At 54.2% G+C, this 12898-nt stretch overlaps 1 protein-coding gene across 2 annotated transcripts; it reads left to right on the forward strand.

Annotated features, from left to right (window-relative positions):
• The first annotated feature begins 908 nt into the window (after positions 1 to 908).
• LOC127586706 (uncharacterized) lies at positions 909 to 12402 on the forward strand. 2 transcript variants are annotated; one of them, XM_052044870.1, is made up of 7 exons: positions 909 to 1098; positions 7314 to 7383; positions 9021 to 9059; positions 9672 to 10514; positions 11000 to 11043; positions 11080 to 11327; positions 11662 to 12402. In XM_052044870.1, the coding sequence occupies exons 2-7, from the start codon at positions 7330 to 7332 to the stop codon at positions 11685 to 11687; spliced, it is 1254 nt and encodes a 417-aa protein (XP_051900830.1). In that variant the 5' UTR covers positions 909 to 1098; positions 7314 to 7329; the 3' UTR covers positions 11688 to 12402. The 2 variants fall into 2 exon arrangements, with proteins under 2 accessions (XP_051900830.1, XP_051900824.1); XM_052044864.1 differs by having other exon boundaries at positions 910 to 1098; positions 11000 to 11327.
• The last annotated feature ends 496 nt before the right edge of the window (positions 12403 to 12898 follow it).

A 12898-nucleotide genomic window follows, 5' to 3' on the forward strand; every position in this document is an offset into this window, starting at 1 on the left:
TACCAGTATGCTTGGAATTTTGGAAGTTGATAACTAGTGCATCCATGACCTCCACAGGCATCTCCGTCAAACCCGTGGCTGCAGGTCATCGGGTCCTGGGTACTTATCCTCTTTTAGTTCCATTGAATTCTCCAAGATAGTTGCTTCCTAGTGGCACTCTTCATTTACACCAGAGCAAGCAACACACGCTGAAGAGTTCAGTCTCACCACTGTGTGGCCCCTCAACTGGAGCGTGACCCCAAGTGTGTTCCCTGGGCTGTGCTATCCCAGTGTGTTCACCGGGCAGTGTGATCCCAGTGTGTTCCCTGGACAGGGCTGTCTCTCTGTTTCTCTGCCTCTCACTGTTGCTGCGCTGAATCCGTTGGGCGAGCAATGTTGGGGACCCTCCGATTTCCTCAGTCCTGTCCCTGGTTCCCCTCTCCTGTCCCCAGGGTTCAGGCCGGGATGGGCCGGGACGGGTAACATCTGTACAGCCCAGAGGGAATGGCAGGCAGATGCCGGGGCCCAGCTGTGGGGGACGGGGGAGAGGGGGTGATGAGGTCTCCTCCCACTGAAGTTGTCTCCCACCGAGGGAGCAGGTTTCCCGGAGCACAACAGAGCCCCTCAAACGTCCCGGAGCTGCGGGGTACAAACAGCGCTGAGGGTAACTGCCTGCCCTCAGCTCGGCCAGCTCCTGAGCTCAGCTGACCCACGTACCGAGAGTCCCTGCCCTCGCCAAGTGGACAACGTTGTCCCAGTTGAACCAGGCGAGGGGTGACGGTCAGTGCCTGAGTTTTATCGAAGGTAAAGTCGGGTCAAACCCTCCCTCGGTTTCAAAAGTCTGATCTGACGAAATACGGACTGAAACGTAATGAGTGTGGGGAGTGTGAACAAGTCGGGACCCGGGCGTGTTCTGCCCCCGACCGATGTCTGAGGGAAGTGGGTGTGTGTCCCAGCTCAGCCCCAGCCCTTCCCCGGGCGGCGATTGGCTGGGACCGGGCGGGGCCGGGGATAAGTTCCCGGGGAGTGCGCTCCCTCCTCACTGACGGCGAGATCCCTGGGAGCGGACACAGAGGTCGTGCTCACCCCAGCGGCCGGCGCCTCCACCGTGGACAGCCCGTGAGTCTGTGGCGATCTCCCGGGCTCAGGCGGGGGGTGCGGGGGGTGGCGGAGCGGGCGGCCGGTGCGGGCTCCGGTGTTACGGTAGGACACCGATGCTGGGACCCGCCGGAGGGGCTCAGCGGGTCGGGCAGCGCCCGGGGAGGGAACAGTCGAGGTTTCAGCCGTGAGACAGGCGGTGCGGGTCTGTCAGCCTGAGGCTCAGTTACCGACACCCGCCACAGACCCCCCCCCCCCCATCCGGTGGTCGGCCCGGGGGGGTGGTGGGTTACCCCGGGAACACTCGACACGTCGGGCAGCGTCTGTAGCGAGAGGAGCGGCGCTGACAGACTGCGGCGGGGTGCCTGGTGCTGAGGTTTGAGGGCGGAGGGTTCGTGTGTCACTGACCACCTCTTCTCCCCCCCCCCCCCCCACCACCAACGCTGGACCGCGGGGGCGTCTCTCCATCCCCGCCCGCTGTCCGTGTGGGTGAAGCTCGGGGGAGCCTGCAGACCGGCCGCGGGCTGGTCCGGGGGTCCGGTGTCCGGGGTCCGGGGCTGGGCTCCGACCCACAGCCGCGCGTCCTCCGGTGCCCGTCACACCCGTCACTGACTCCCCGCTCCCCCTCCCAAACTACTCCCGCGGTGTCTGCCGTGGAGAGGGAGCGCGGCGGGCTGTGATGGAGCGCCGCCGGCCGCTGGATCGGGGTCGGTTGGCGGACACAGCTGACGGGACGGGCCCGTGCCGGGAGGGATTGGGGTAGGTGGTGAGGGTCGGGGACGGGGGACCGGGACCCCCGCCCTCTCCTCCCGGCGCCGCCGGACACGAATTCACAGACGGGACGGTGCGCGGGTGCGAGGGGTTGGGGCGGGTTGTACACACGGCCTGCCCCGGGGCCAGTGGTCCACACGGGACGTCCCGCCCCGGGACCTGCGGGGAGTCCCACACCGGCAGTTCCAGCTGTCCCGGGGGTCGGGGGTCCCAGCCTGGGCACCGGGATCAGGAGCAGAAACGGGACCACCCGGCAGGTCGGGGGCGCTCCCTCGCCACTCGTCAGGTCGGGGGCGCTCCCTCACGCTCCCTCGCCACTCGGCAGGTGTGGGGGGAGAGATTTTGGAAAACTAGTGGGAGAAGTTTATGAGCGCAGAGAAAGGGCGAGTGTCGCGGAAAGAGACAGCACAGAAACTGGCCATTCGGCCCAGCGAGTCCGTGTTGACCATCAACCACCCATTAACCCCATTTCATTCTCCCCACATTCCCCATCAACTCCCCCCAGGTGCTACCCCTCACCCACACACTGGGGCAACTTCCAGCGGCCCACTGACCCCTTCCCCCCCCCCCATCCCTCTGGGATGTGGGAGGGAACCGAGCACCCGGGGGAAACCCACGCGGTCACAAGGAGAACGTGCAAACTCCACACAGACAGCGCTGGGGATCAGGATCGAACCCGGGTACCTGGGGCGGCGGGGCAGCCGCACTACCCGAGGCAGGGCGGAGCCAGTGACCCCACTGCTGGTGACCATGCGGGGAGGGTCTGGGGGAGGCGGGGGGTGACCAGAGACATGCAGCAGACTTCAACCCCCTGCCATTTTCACCGCCCCCAGCCCCTCCTGTCACTCCCACCCCTGGGCCCTGCCCTCCCCCCTCCACCCCATCCCCACCCCTCCCCTCACAGCAACTGGGCACTTGTTTTACTTCCAACTTTTCCCAATGCTGAGGACAGGTGGTCGACAGGAAACAAACTCTCCTCCTGTGTCCACAGACGGGGCCTCGCTGCTGACAATCACCACCGGGCTCCGTTTATACTTCACATTTCCAGCATGTGCCGCCGTTGGCTTTCAGCTCCGCCCTGCCTGAGCAGTGGCTCCCCGGCAAATCAACCCTCAGTAACCAGCCCCCTGGATTCAACAGGATTTGCCCACGTTCTATGGTGATATTTCAAAATAATCCTCTAACTGGAATTGGTTTATTATGGCCACATGTACCGAGATACAGTGTTTGTGCGCCATCCAGACAGATCATTCCCTACATCAGTACATGGAGGTAGCACCAAAGGAAAACAGAATGTAGAATGTAGTGCTGCAGTTACAGAGAAAGTGCAGTGCAGGCAGACAATAAGGTGCAAGGTCAAGACAGAGAGGTCAGGAGTTCAGGTTTTGGTGTCCAAGTCTGATAACAGCGGATAGAAGCTGTCCCTGGATCTGGTGGTCCTGAGCTTTTGTACCTTCTGCCCAATCGGAGGGGGGAGAAGAGAGAATAACCCGGGTGGGTGGGGTCTTTGATTATGCCGGCTGCTTTACTGAGGCAGTGAGAAGTGTAGACAGAGTCCATGGAGGGGAGGCTGGTTTCCCTGATGTGCTGGGCTGTGTCCACAACTCTCTGCAATTTCTTGCGGTCCTGGGCAGAGCAGTTGCCATACCAAGCCGTGATACATCCAGATAGGATGCTTTCTGTGGTGCATCTGTAAAAATTGAGGGTCATCGGACATGCGCCGAATTTCTTTAGCCTCCTGAGGAAGTAGAGGCGCTGGTGAGCTTTCTTGGCCATGGCATCTGTGACTGGACCAGGACAAACTGTTGGTGATGTTTTACACAGGGAGTGGTGGGTGCCTAGAACGGGCTGCCTGGGGAGGCGGTGGAGGCTGATAAGACAGTGGTGTTTAAGAGGCTGTTGGACAGACTGGTGAACGGGAACAGGCAGGGATGGGCCATGTGCCGGTGGATAGGATCATTAGCGGCATCGTGGATGGTGCAGACATGACGGCCCAGGCAGCCTTGCCCCGCACTGTTCTGTGCTCTGTGTAGGCCCTTTTATATTCTTCTTTTTCAAAGACTGAGGTTTCAGCCCTGAGCTCAGTGGCCACTCCTGGTGAGGGGCTGCACTCAATAACCTGCTGTGGGGGTCAGCGGTACACGGTCAGCTGGGGTCCCATCCCTGGGAATGCAAGGACAGAGTGCCTGGGGTGTCACTGGACATCCTGGGCTGCACCGGGGTAAAGGGCTTCACCGAGCCAGAAGGTTTCCCATTCCTCCCTTTTGAAATGGGTCAGCATTTCTGTAGCACCTTCAGGATGTCCCAAAGCACTTGTAACCAACAGGTCACTCTTAGAACGTGATCACTGTTGCAATGTTCCATATTCTGCATAGACAGCTCCCGCAAAAATCACTGCTTGGGACTGATTAGATCACCTGATCTGGAGTCTGCAGAGCCTCAATAGGACAAATGGCTTTGTTCTGTGACAATGACCATCAAACTTATTTTGGCAATATTGGTATGGGTTCAGCATTGGCCTTAGGAACCCCGGCCTGACTCCCATGTAGTTGTCCCAGGGATCTTCTCCTTCAGCAAGAGAGGACAGATGTGACCTTAGCTGAATGAGAGTCTGCAGAGGGACAAGCTCACTCAGTATCGCACCAGCGTGATTTCTGCGGTCCAGGTTTTGAGTGGAGTTTGAATCCACGACCTGTCTCAGCTGCAGGAGTCCTGCCGACCAAGCCCCTGCCGCCAAGTTTTCCAGTGTGAAAGGTCCCTCTGTGTGGCTCGATCGTGGCAGTAACTTTGACTTGTTTATTCCATTCCCAGTTTGAAACTCTAGCTGGTTATTTACCCATTTATATTCAGGACCACAGGTTAGACTTGGTTACATCCCACAGAATGCCACAGGCAAACCATAAACTCCTTCACTGCAGCTGTAAATAAGTGTGGGTGTGGTTAAATGACAGAGACATTCCTGCCAATTTCTTGCCCCAGTGGATTCAAACACCTTACCAAGTGTTGCAAAGTCAGGCATTCAGTTCACCAGATCCACACTGGTGTTCACATTCCAGGTGAAGCTCCTCCCAATCCCCATGTCCGTCCAGAGCTGTCAGCCTCCTCTAGAATGTATCTTGCTACTTGCTCCTGAATTTACTTTGAAGCAGTTTAGTACAAATATATCATATCTCCTTGTTCTGGATACCTTCACTAGCAGGGAAAGGGTGAAGAGATTTCCTCCAACCGTTGTTAACCGACTTGCATTTCTCTTTAGACGATTTGTAGCCAGGGTTTGGATGAAGAGGGAGAGCTGTCCTTTCCTGAGAACTGAACACTTGGCTCCCTGACTTGTGCTGTCCGTCCTTCACTCTCACTGGGTCTAACTGATGGAACTCCCACCCCAACAGCGCCATGGGGGCATCTTTCTCAGCGGTTCAAGAAGATGCTCACCGCCCCACCCCCACCCACTTTCTCCAGGGCAATGGGAGTGGGCAACAGAGGCTGGCCTTGCCGGCAACACCCAGAGTTCAGAAAAAATTGGAACCAAAAGATCTTTGTTAGTTGAGGGAATGAAGAGATGCAGAGAGAGGCAGCAGGTAGAGAAGTGATGAAACAGGCTTAATGGGCTGAATGGCCTCCTCCTGTTCTTAATGGTAGAATGGTCCTCCAGAATCCAAACCTCATGAAATTCTGCCTTGTAAAGGACTATTGTGTGACCTGTTACATGGGGGCCCGTCCAGGAGGGATGTGGTCTACACGGTAATGGGATTGTGTGTGTAAACTGGTCAAAGCTGGCCTTGCCTTGTGCAGGTAAGGATCCTGGGTTCCATGCTGGTGGATTGTCAGCACACTCGGGTCTCTGTGGTGAAAGCAGCTTCGAGTGTTTGTCCTGGGCAGCCTGGAGGGCCATTGTTTCACTCGGATAATGCAGCAACGTTAGATGCCCAGGTGGCTGGAAGTGGACTACAGGAGCAGGTCCACACAGGCAAAGTTGTCCGCACTGTGTCCAAGTGCCCGAGATCACCTGCACTGCAAGAATTAACCACAGGCTACTTGGAAGCTGAGTCGTACTCTACAGTAGTTTCTGAAGCCATTAGCTGGGAAGGTGAAACGGAGAGATGAAGGGGAGGTGAACATTTTATTTGTTGACACAATATGGACAGCACTGGCCAGCATTTATCGTCTATCCCCAATTGCCCCTGTCCTGGCAGCTGACGGGGCCATTTTACAGGGAGTTAAGATCCCATTATGTTGGAGACAAGGAATCAAAGGCCAGCAGGTGAGGTGGTGCATTCCCTTCCTGTGTACGTTAGTGAACCAGGTGAAGTTTGCCCACAGTAAGGCTGAACTTCCCACCAGAACCCCTGTCTTTCACATGAAATGGCCTTGACATTGGGACAATGAAAGCTTGGCTCATCCTTGGAGTCCAGACCAGAGGTGACTGGATTCCTTGAGGAAGGGATGTCTCTGGATTTGGAATGTCTCCGGATTGGGAATGTCTCCTGCCCAGTACCATGGTGCTAGAACATGCAGTTGACAAAGAGGTGGCAGTACTTGGCTGTGCTGCTTACAAGTAGATCCAGGGATAATGCCTTGGGATATGGAGGGTAATTAACCAATCACAGCTCAACTCCAGTCAGACTTCAGCAAAAGGAATGGGAAGGTCTCCCTGCTGACCTTTGCCACAGTGCAGAGATGTGGGGACTGTGTGTCGGGTTCACTGAGTTGCCCCACACTGCTTGTATTCTTCAGTGTGTTCACACAGCCCAAGACTCATCTACCTCACTGGTTCAAGGAAACAAACCCCCCAGACTGATGGTACCGGGAGTGCTGCAGCTGCAGCTGGGGTTGGGAGATGACTGGGTGGTTTAGCCTGGTGTTGGTAAAGGTTGACCGTTTGACTGTGTTACCTGGTTCCTGAGCCACGAGGACTGCACGGGATATAGGTGACAAGGTGCCGAGACCTTGGGTGCTCGGGGGGCGGGGGGTGGGGTGCAGGTGGGAAGGAGAGATGCTGAGGTGTGGGAGGACACACAGCATGCCTGGGTGAAGGAGGTCAGGGTAGTGGTGACGGTACACTCACCTAATGGGGACACCTCTGTGACAGACAGCAGGTCCACAGTTTATCCAACAAACAAAGGCAACAGCCAGTCTAGGTTAAACAGCAGAGTCCAGGACCACAAAGTTCACACTCTGTAAGGAGTAACATTGCCCCTCCCTCAGCTACCCCACCCTGCCTCAAACCTCTTCCCCACCTTCCCCTCACATCCTCCTCTCCCCTCCACCTCAGCCCTACCCTCTTCCCCACAGCCTTGCCTCCTTCACCCAGGCCCACTGTTCGTCACCCCCCCCCCCACGGCGTCTCTCCCTGCCACCCTGCTGCACCCACACCGTCCCTCCAACAGTTCAGCTTCAGTCCTGTCCGACCACATCGCCCCTTCCGTCAACTCTGTCCACTGACGAAGGGAATTCCTGTTTTGCAGGTGTTCCTTTGCAAGGATGAAAGTGTTGGTTCTCACCTGTTGCCTCCTGGCCTTGGCCATGGCTGCCCCGGTAAGCTTCACTTTGTCAAAATAAGCAGCTGTTTACTTGTGGGGGAGTCTTGTCAGTAGATGCGCTGGCCATCCACTCTGGGGTAGATCACGGCCTCCCCTGCTCTGTGCCTACCTCAGCCTGGTTCATTCTCCAGTGAAAGCTGCGGACCCTCCGTTTGAATCAATGATGTTCAAGGAAAACTGGCCTGAAACAGTGTGCAAACTATTTGTGAAGCGGTGTAACTGTCCTGAATAAATGCAGCCCACATCTGTGGCTCTGTCACACTGGAGACATTCAAAAGGACCAAGCACCCAAGATCAATAGATCGTTGCATTTTCAGGCACTGATCTGAGCACAGGCCTGCGCCGTGGGAGGGCGGGGAGGTGTGTGTGCACGCAGGCCTGTACTGTGGGAGAGTGGGGAGGTGTGTGTGCGCACAGGCCTTCGCCGTGAGAGGGCGGGGAGGTTTGTGTGCACGCAGGCCTGCGCCGTGGGAGGGCGGGGAGGTGTGTGTGCACGCAGGCCTGCGCCGTGGGAGGGCAGGGAGGTGTGTGTGCACGCAGGCCTGTACCGTGGGAGGGCGGGGAGCTGTGTGTGCACGCAGGCCTATACTGTGGGAGGGCGGGGAGCTGTGTGTGCACACAGGCCTGTACTGTGGGAGGGCGGGGAGGTGTGTGTGCACGCAGGCCTGTGCAGTGGCAGGGCAGGGAGGTTTGTGTGCACGCAGGCCTGTACTGTGGGAGGCCAGGGAGGTGTGTGTGCACACAGGCCTGTGCAGTGGCAGGGCGGGGAGGTGTGTGTGCACGCAGGCCTGTGCAGTGGCAGGGCGGGGAGGTTTGTGTGCACGCAGGCCTGTACTGTGGGAGGGCGGGGAGGTGTGTGTGCACGCAGGCCTGTGCAGTGGCAGGGCAGGGAGGTGTGTGTGCACGCAGGCCTGTGCAGTGGCAGGGCAGGGAGGTGTGTGTGCACGCAGGCCTGTACTGTGGCAGGGCGGGGAGGTGTGTGTGCACCAGTTGCCTGACCTGCTCCTTTATCAGGAGGACTGGTGGTTTATGGGATCGTTAGTGACAGGAGTGGGTCAGGAAAAGGAGAATGAAGGTGAGGGAAGGTCATCAGAGCTGGGGCCTACCCATCCTGAGGCCGGGAAGATCACGGCAGCCTGCAGGGAAAACTGCAGCGTTGCCTCCTTCACCCAGGCCCACTGTTCTTCACCCCCCACAGCGTCTCTCCCTGCCACCCTGCTGCACCCACACTGTCCCTCCAACAGTTCAGCTTCAGTCCTGTCCGACCACATCGCCCCTTCCGTCAACTCCGTCCACTGACGAAGGGAATTCCTGTTTCGCAGGTGTTCCTTTGCAAGGATGAAAGTGTTGGTTCTCACAGGGCGTGCAGGGCGGTCTACCTCGAACCGAGGCAGTGGTGTGGGTCAAGGGGGCAGGGGGTATGCCCTGGGGACAGAGGGTGTGGGCCAGGGAACAGGGAATGGGGGTGTGGGCCAGGGGACTGAGGGTACGCCCCAAGGGACAGGGGGTGTGGGTTGGGGACAGGGGGTGTGGGCCAGGGGACGGAGGGTGTGTTACTCATGAAAATGGTGACCAGACATCTCCAGTATTACACTCCAAATGCCAATTGTTATCCTACGTTTAATTTCCCAGGTGCGGAAAGCCAGAGACTTGAGCAGTGGCAGTAGCGAGGTGAGTCACTCTGTAGGAGTGGTAAAGTCCATCTTGGTTCCTCTGGGAAGTGGAACAGAGTTGATGCTGAGCCGCAGGAGGGGCGTTAGAGGACTGGTGCGAAGCCAGAGAGCTGGGTTGACGGGGGGTGGAGAGGAGGGAGGGGGAGGCCGGTGGGCAGGATCAGGACCAGAAAGGTTGGGAGTGGAAACTAGCAATCCCATGGGGTTGGGAAAGGGTGAGGTGGCGATGGGTGGGTGTGAGGAATTGTTGGTGCTACGTGTCAGGGTGAGGGCCCGGAGTCCCTGAGCGTAGGACGCGTAACAGTGCGCCTCCCGCGCAGCGCTGATCCATGAGGAACTGGTTGTCTAGCTACAGTTGCTCCTGGGATAAGTTGGTCTATAACTGCAGCAGAAAGTTGCACAGTGGCACCTGTCCCTGTGAGCAACAGGCCTCGGAACAAACTCCAACTGCAGGAGCTCAGTGGAATGTCTGACATAAGCTCATTCAACATCAGAGTTGTATTTCATACAGGGGGGAAGAGCAAGTTAGGACGTGTATCAAACCTCAGACTAATGGTAGAGTAAATATCAAAAGGTTTTGATAACGTATGTCTTTGTTCTTTAATTACAGCGATACTCTCGTTTCTTTCAACCATTTTACCCACCTTATTTCCCCTTCCCTCCATTCTTCAATAGACCTCCCTTCTACCAACCATTCCCCAGATATCCTCCCTTCCCTGGTTTCAACTATCCAGGCTTTGCAAACATACCTGTATTTAATGGTTTTGAAAGACGTGCCATCCCTGGAGCATCAAAAGTAAGAGGTAACAATGTGGAAGAAAGTGCCCCACAGGAATTCTCCTTGATCAATGGAGCCAGCATCAGCTCTGAAGTTTCCCTTGAGGACACCAGCAGTATTGAGGATAATGATTACAGGCTATCCCTTGTGAATGTGCCACACGACCTGCCAGATTACGGGGACCCTCGGGTGTCAGATTACGGGCACCCTCGGGTGCCAGATTACGGGCACCCTCGAGTACCAGATTACGGGCACCCTCGGGTGCCAGATTACGGGGACCCTAGGGTGCCGGATTATGATGGTGCTGTAACACCAGATGAAGAGCTCCCTGGGGTGCCAGATTATGAGGTGCCTTTCGGACCAGGAGTTGATACAGATGTGGATATTGGGTTTGATCAACAAAGCTCCAGGGACACAGCAAATGAGGGATCTAATACGGAGGAGCCCACTGGTGTTCTACCGTACTCTGACTCCTCACAGAATTTAGATTCACTTGGATTAACCCAGGAAGATAATCAAATGACCAGAGACAGTAATGAGGGTGCTGGCCACCATGAAGCAGTCAATGAACCCACTGAACAAGACCTCAATCACGGAGAAACCCTGAATACCCAGGAATTTGTGGATCAGCAAGGGTCCAGTGAAGACTTGACTGAGGAATCCCAAACCGATGAGGTAGGTTTTGCTTTCTTCAATTTGCTGCCTGACAGACTGAGTTTAATTAGTGGACCTCTGGCTGTCGGGACGCAAACATTACCCAGTATTTAGGATGACTTCATCCCACTTTATCCGCAGTCTTTCAGAGAGTGTGAATAACATGTTTTCTGGTATAAACCGGACTTCCCTGCATGATTCCTCGCCCATCATTTCCATAATTATTTCCACTCCATTAGAAGGTCTCAGTCTAGAATTCTGCTGTCCTTTAGTTTCCCTGAAAATGAATTGAGGAGTCCAAAAATTGTTCAACGTAAGACAGTCGAGCTTGGCTATATCACTCCGGGTAGCTTGCTTATTCTTGGCTACAGACCCAAAACTATTTTTAAAAGAATCATTTATTGTTGGCTTCCTCTGACATTGACTCTAATTTATAAATAGTTTTTAACCGCTCCAATAGTAATTCCCCCTCAAATGCTGATGGAATGGTTTGCTTCTTCCCATAGACACAGAATGTTGATGCCAACCCAATGGACACAGAGCTTACCGCCCTTGCCAATGAAGATGACAGTTATGAAGATGACAGTTATGAAGATGACAGTTATGAAGATGACGCTGATATTGGTTTCATTGACAATAATCACAATTACAATGGTGACGTTGAATCCGAATTCAACGGCGCAGATTCCAATCAGAGAACCTCATCAGATTCGGATGAGACTGACCTCGATGCTGGTGAAATCGAGTTCAATGACAACGATGGCAATGCAGAGGATTCCAGTGAGGATGTCACCAACATAAGCAATGTTGAAGATGACAGTGTACTCGGTGAGAGTAAGTATCCCCACAAAGCGGATTTATCAGTAATAGTTTATAAAATTTACTTCCCTGGGTGGTACTTCTCCTAGTTTGGAGATGGACCCAGCTTCAACCCCACTGGGACAGGCAGGAGGCATTTGGGTGTCATTGACTCTGATACCAATCTACAGCCTTTACCTTCTGACACTTAGTAAGAATGCCTGATCTAAGTGCTTGGCTGAAGGTTTGAGCAGTATCAGGGTCAAAGCTTCCCCCACAGATGTGGTACTGGACAGTCTTGGAGCATATACAGAATGTGAAGGTCACCTGTGAATGTTACTGAAACTAACCCCATTGCTTTGTGTTGCAGACAGTGAAACCAACTTTTCCATCTGAGGTGCTGATGGACTGCGCAGAAGATGTTGGATTAAAGTGATTCTTCGAACCCTGCACAGTCTTTGAACAGTGAAAATGCTACTGATAACAGTGAAGGTGTCAGTTTCATCATTGGAGATGTTAAACTTGCAAATTATGGACTTTTTGCTTAACTAAACACTTTATTTGGGTGTAAAGGTTTTCTGACATTATATAGAATACATATTTCACACTTTTGGCCAAATCATCAGGGATCTTTTCCCAAAGCTGTTGATACATCTAGAAGAATCTAAACAACTGTTTACTTTAAAGCAATCTCTTTTCAATATTTGTTCTTGGTGTGTGGGCATTGATGGCAAGATCCATATTATCTGCCCGTCCCAAATTATCATTGAGAAGGTGCTGCCTTTGGGAGGGGAGTCCCAGTTACTCTGAAGGGACACAGATGTATTTCCAAGCCAGGATGGCATACAACTTGGAGTGTAATGGTGTTCCTGTGACCCAGTTGCCTCTGTCCTCCTTTGGTCTTTAGTGGTTGAGGTTAAGGTCCGGGAGGTGCTGCATCTACATTCCTTTGGCAGGTCCCTTTCAGGAAGTTCCAACACTGAGTCATCAAAGAAAACCGACACTAAGGGATCTAAACATCTGTATTAGACACAGCGATGATGCATTTACCTGTACATGTTTCTATTTTATTTATATGTATATGTGAGAGATAAAGGGTTTTAAGCAGTCATTTCTGTATTGAATTAATTTGGTTGTGTCTGCTGTTTTTAAGTCTATTTGATAAACGGCTCCCTTCCTACAAATAAAATACCTTGAAACAATCTGTGAGGAGTGATTTAGTAGCAGCAGTTTGATTCCAAATCTGTGAATGTTGTAAAGACTCTGGGATCACACGTCTCTGAGGCTCTGCTCTTGTGCATGTACATTCAGAGGAGGAATGCATTGACTCAGCCACTCTCAATCTGGTTCAGTTCCACTGGAGATAGTGAGGTTGGAATAGGTGTAGATTGTAACCCCACTGGGAGCACAGAGGGATGAAGGCCAGACCACCTGCAGCTGTCACAGTGCAAACGACTGTCAGTTACCCCCCTCCATCCACCAAGAATGAAGAATCACAGGGTCTTCACCCCTCTTCCAAATCCTAATGGGACTGACAAAAAACTAACAGGACTTTTGACAAATGTCTCCTCCGTATGCATTGGATACGAGTCGTACCACGGTGCCCA

Source organism: Pristis pectinata, chromosome 2 (genome assembly GCF_009764475.1).
Source record: "Pristis pectinata isolate sPriPec2 chromosome 2, sPriPec2.1.pri, whole genome shotgun sequence".
Classification (NCBI taxonomy): Eukaryota; Metazoa; Chordata; class Chondrichthyes; order Rhinopristiformes; family Pristidae; genus Pristis; species Pristis pectinata.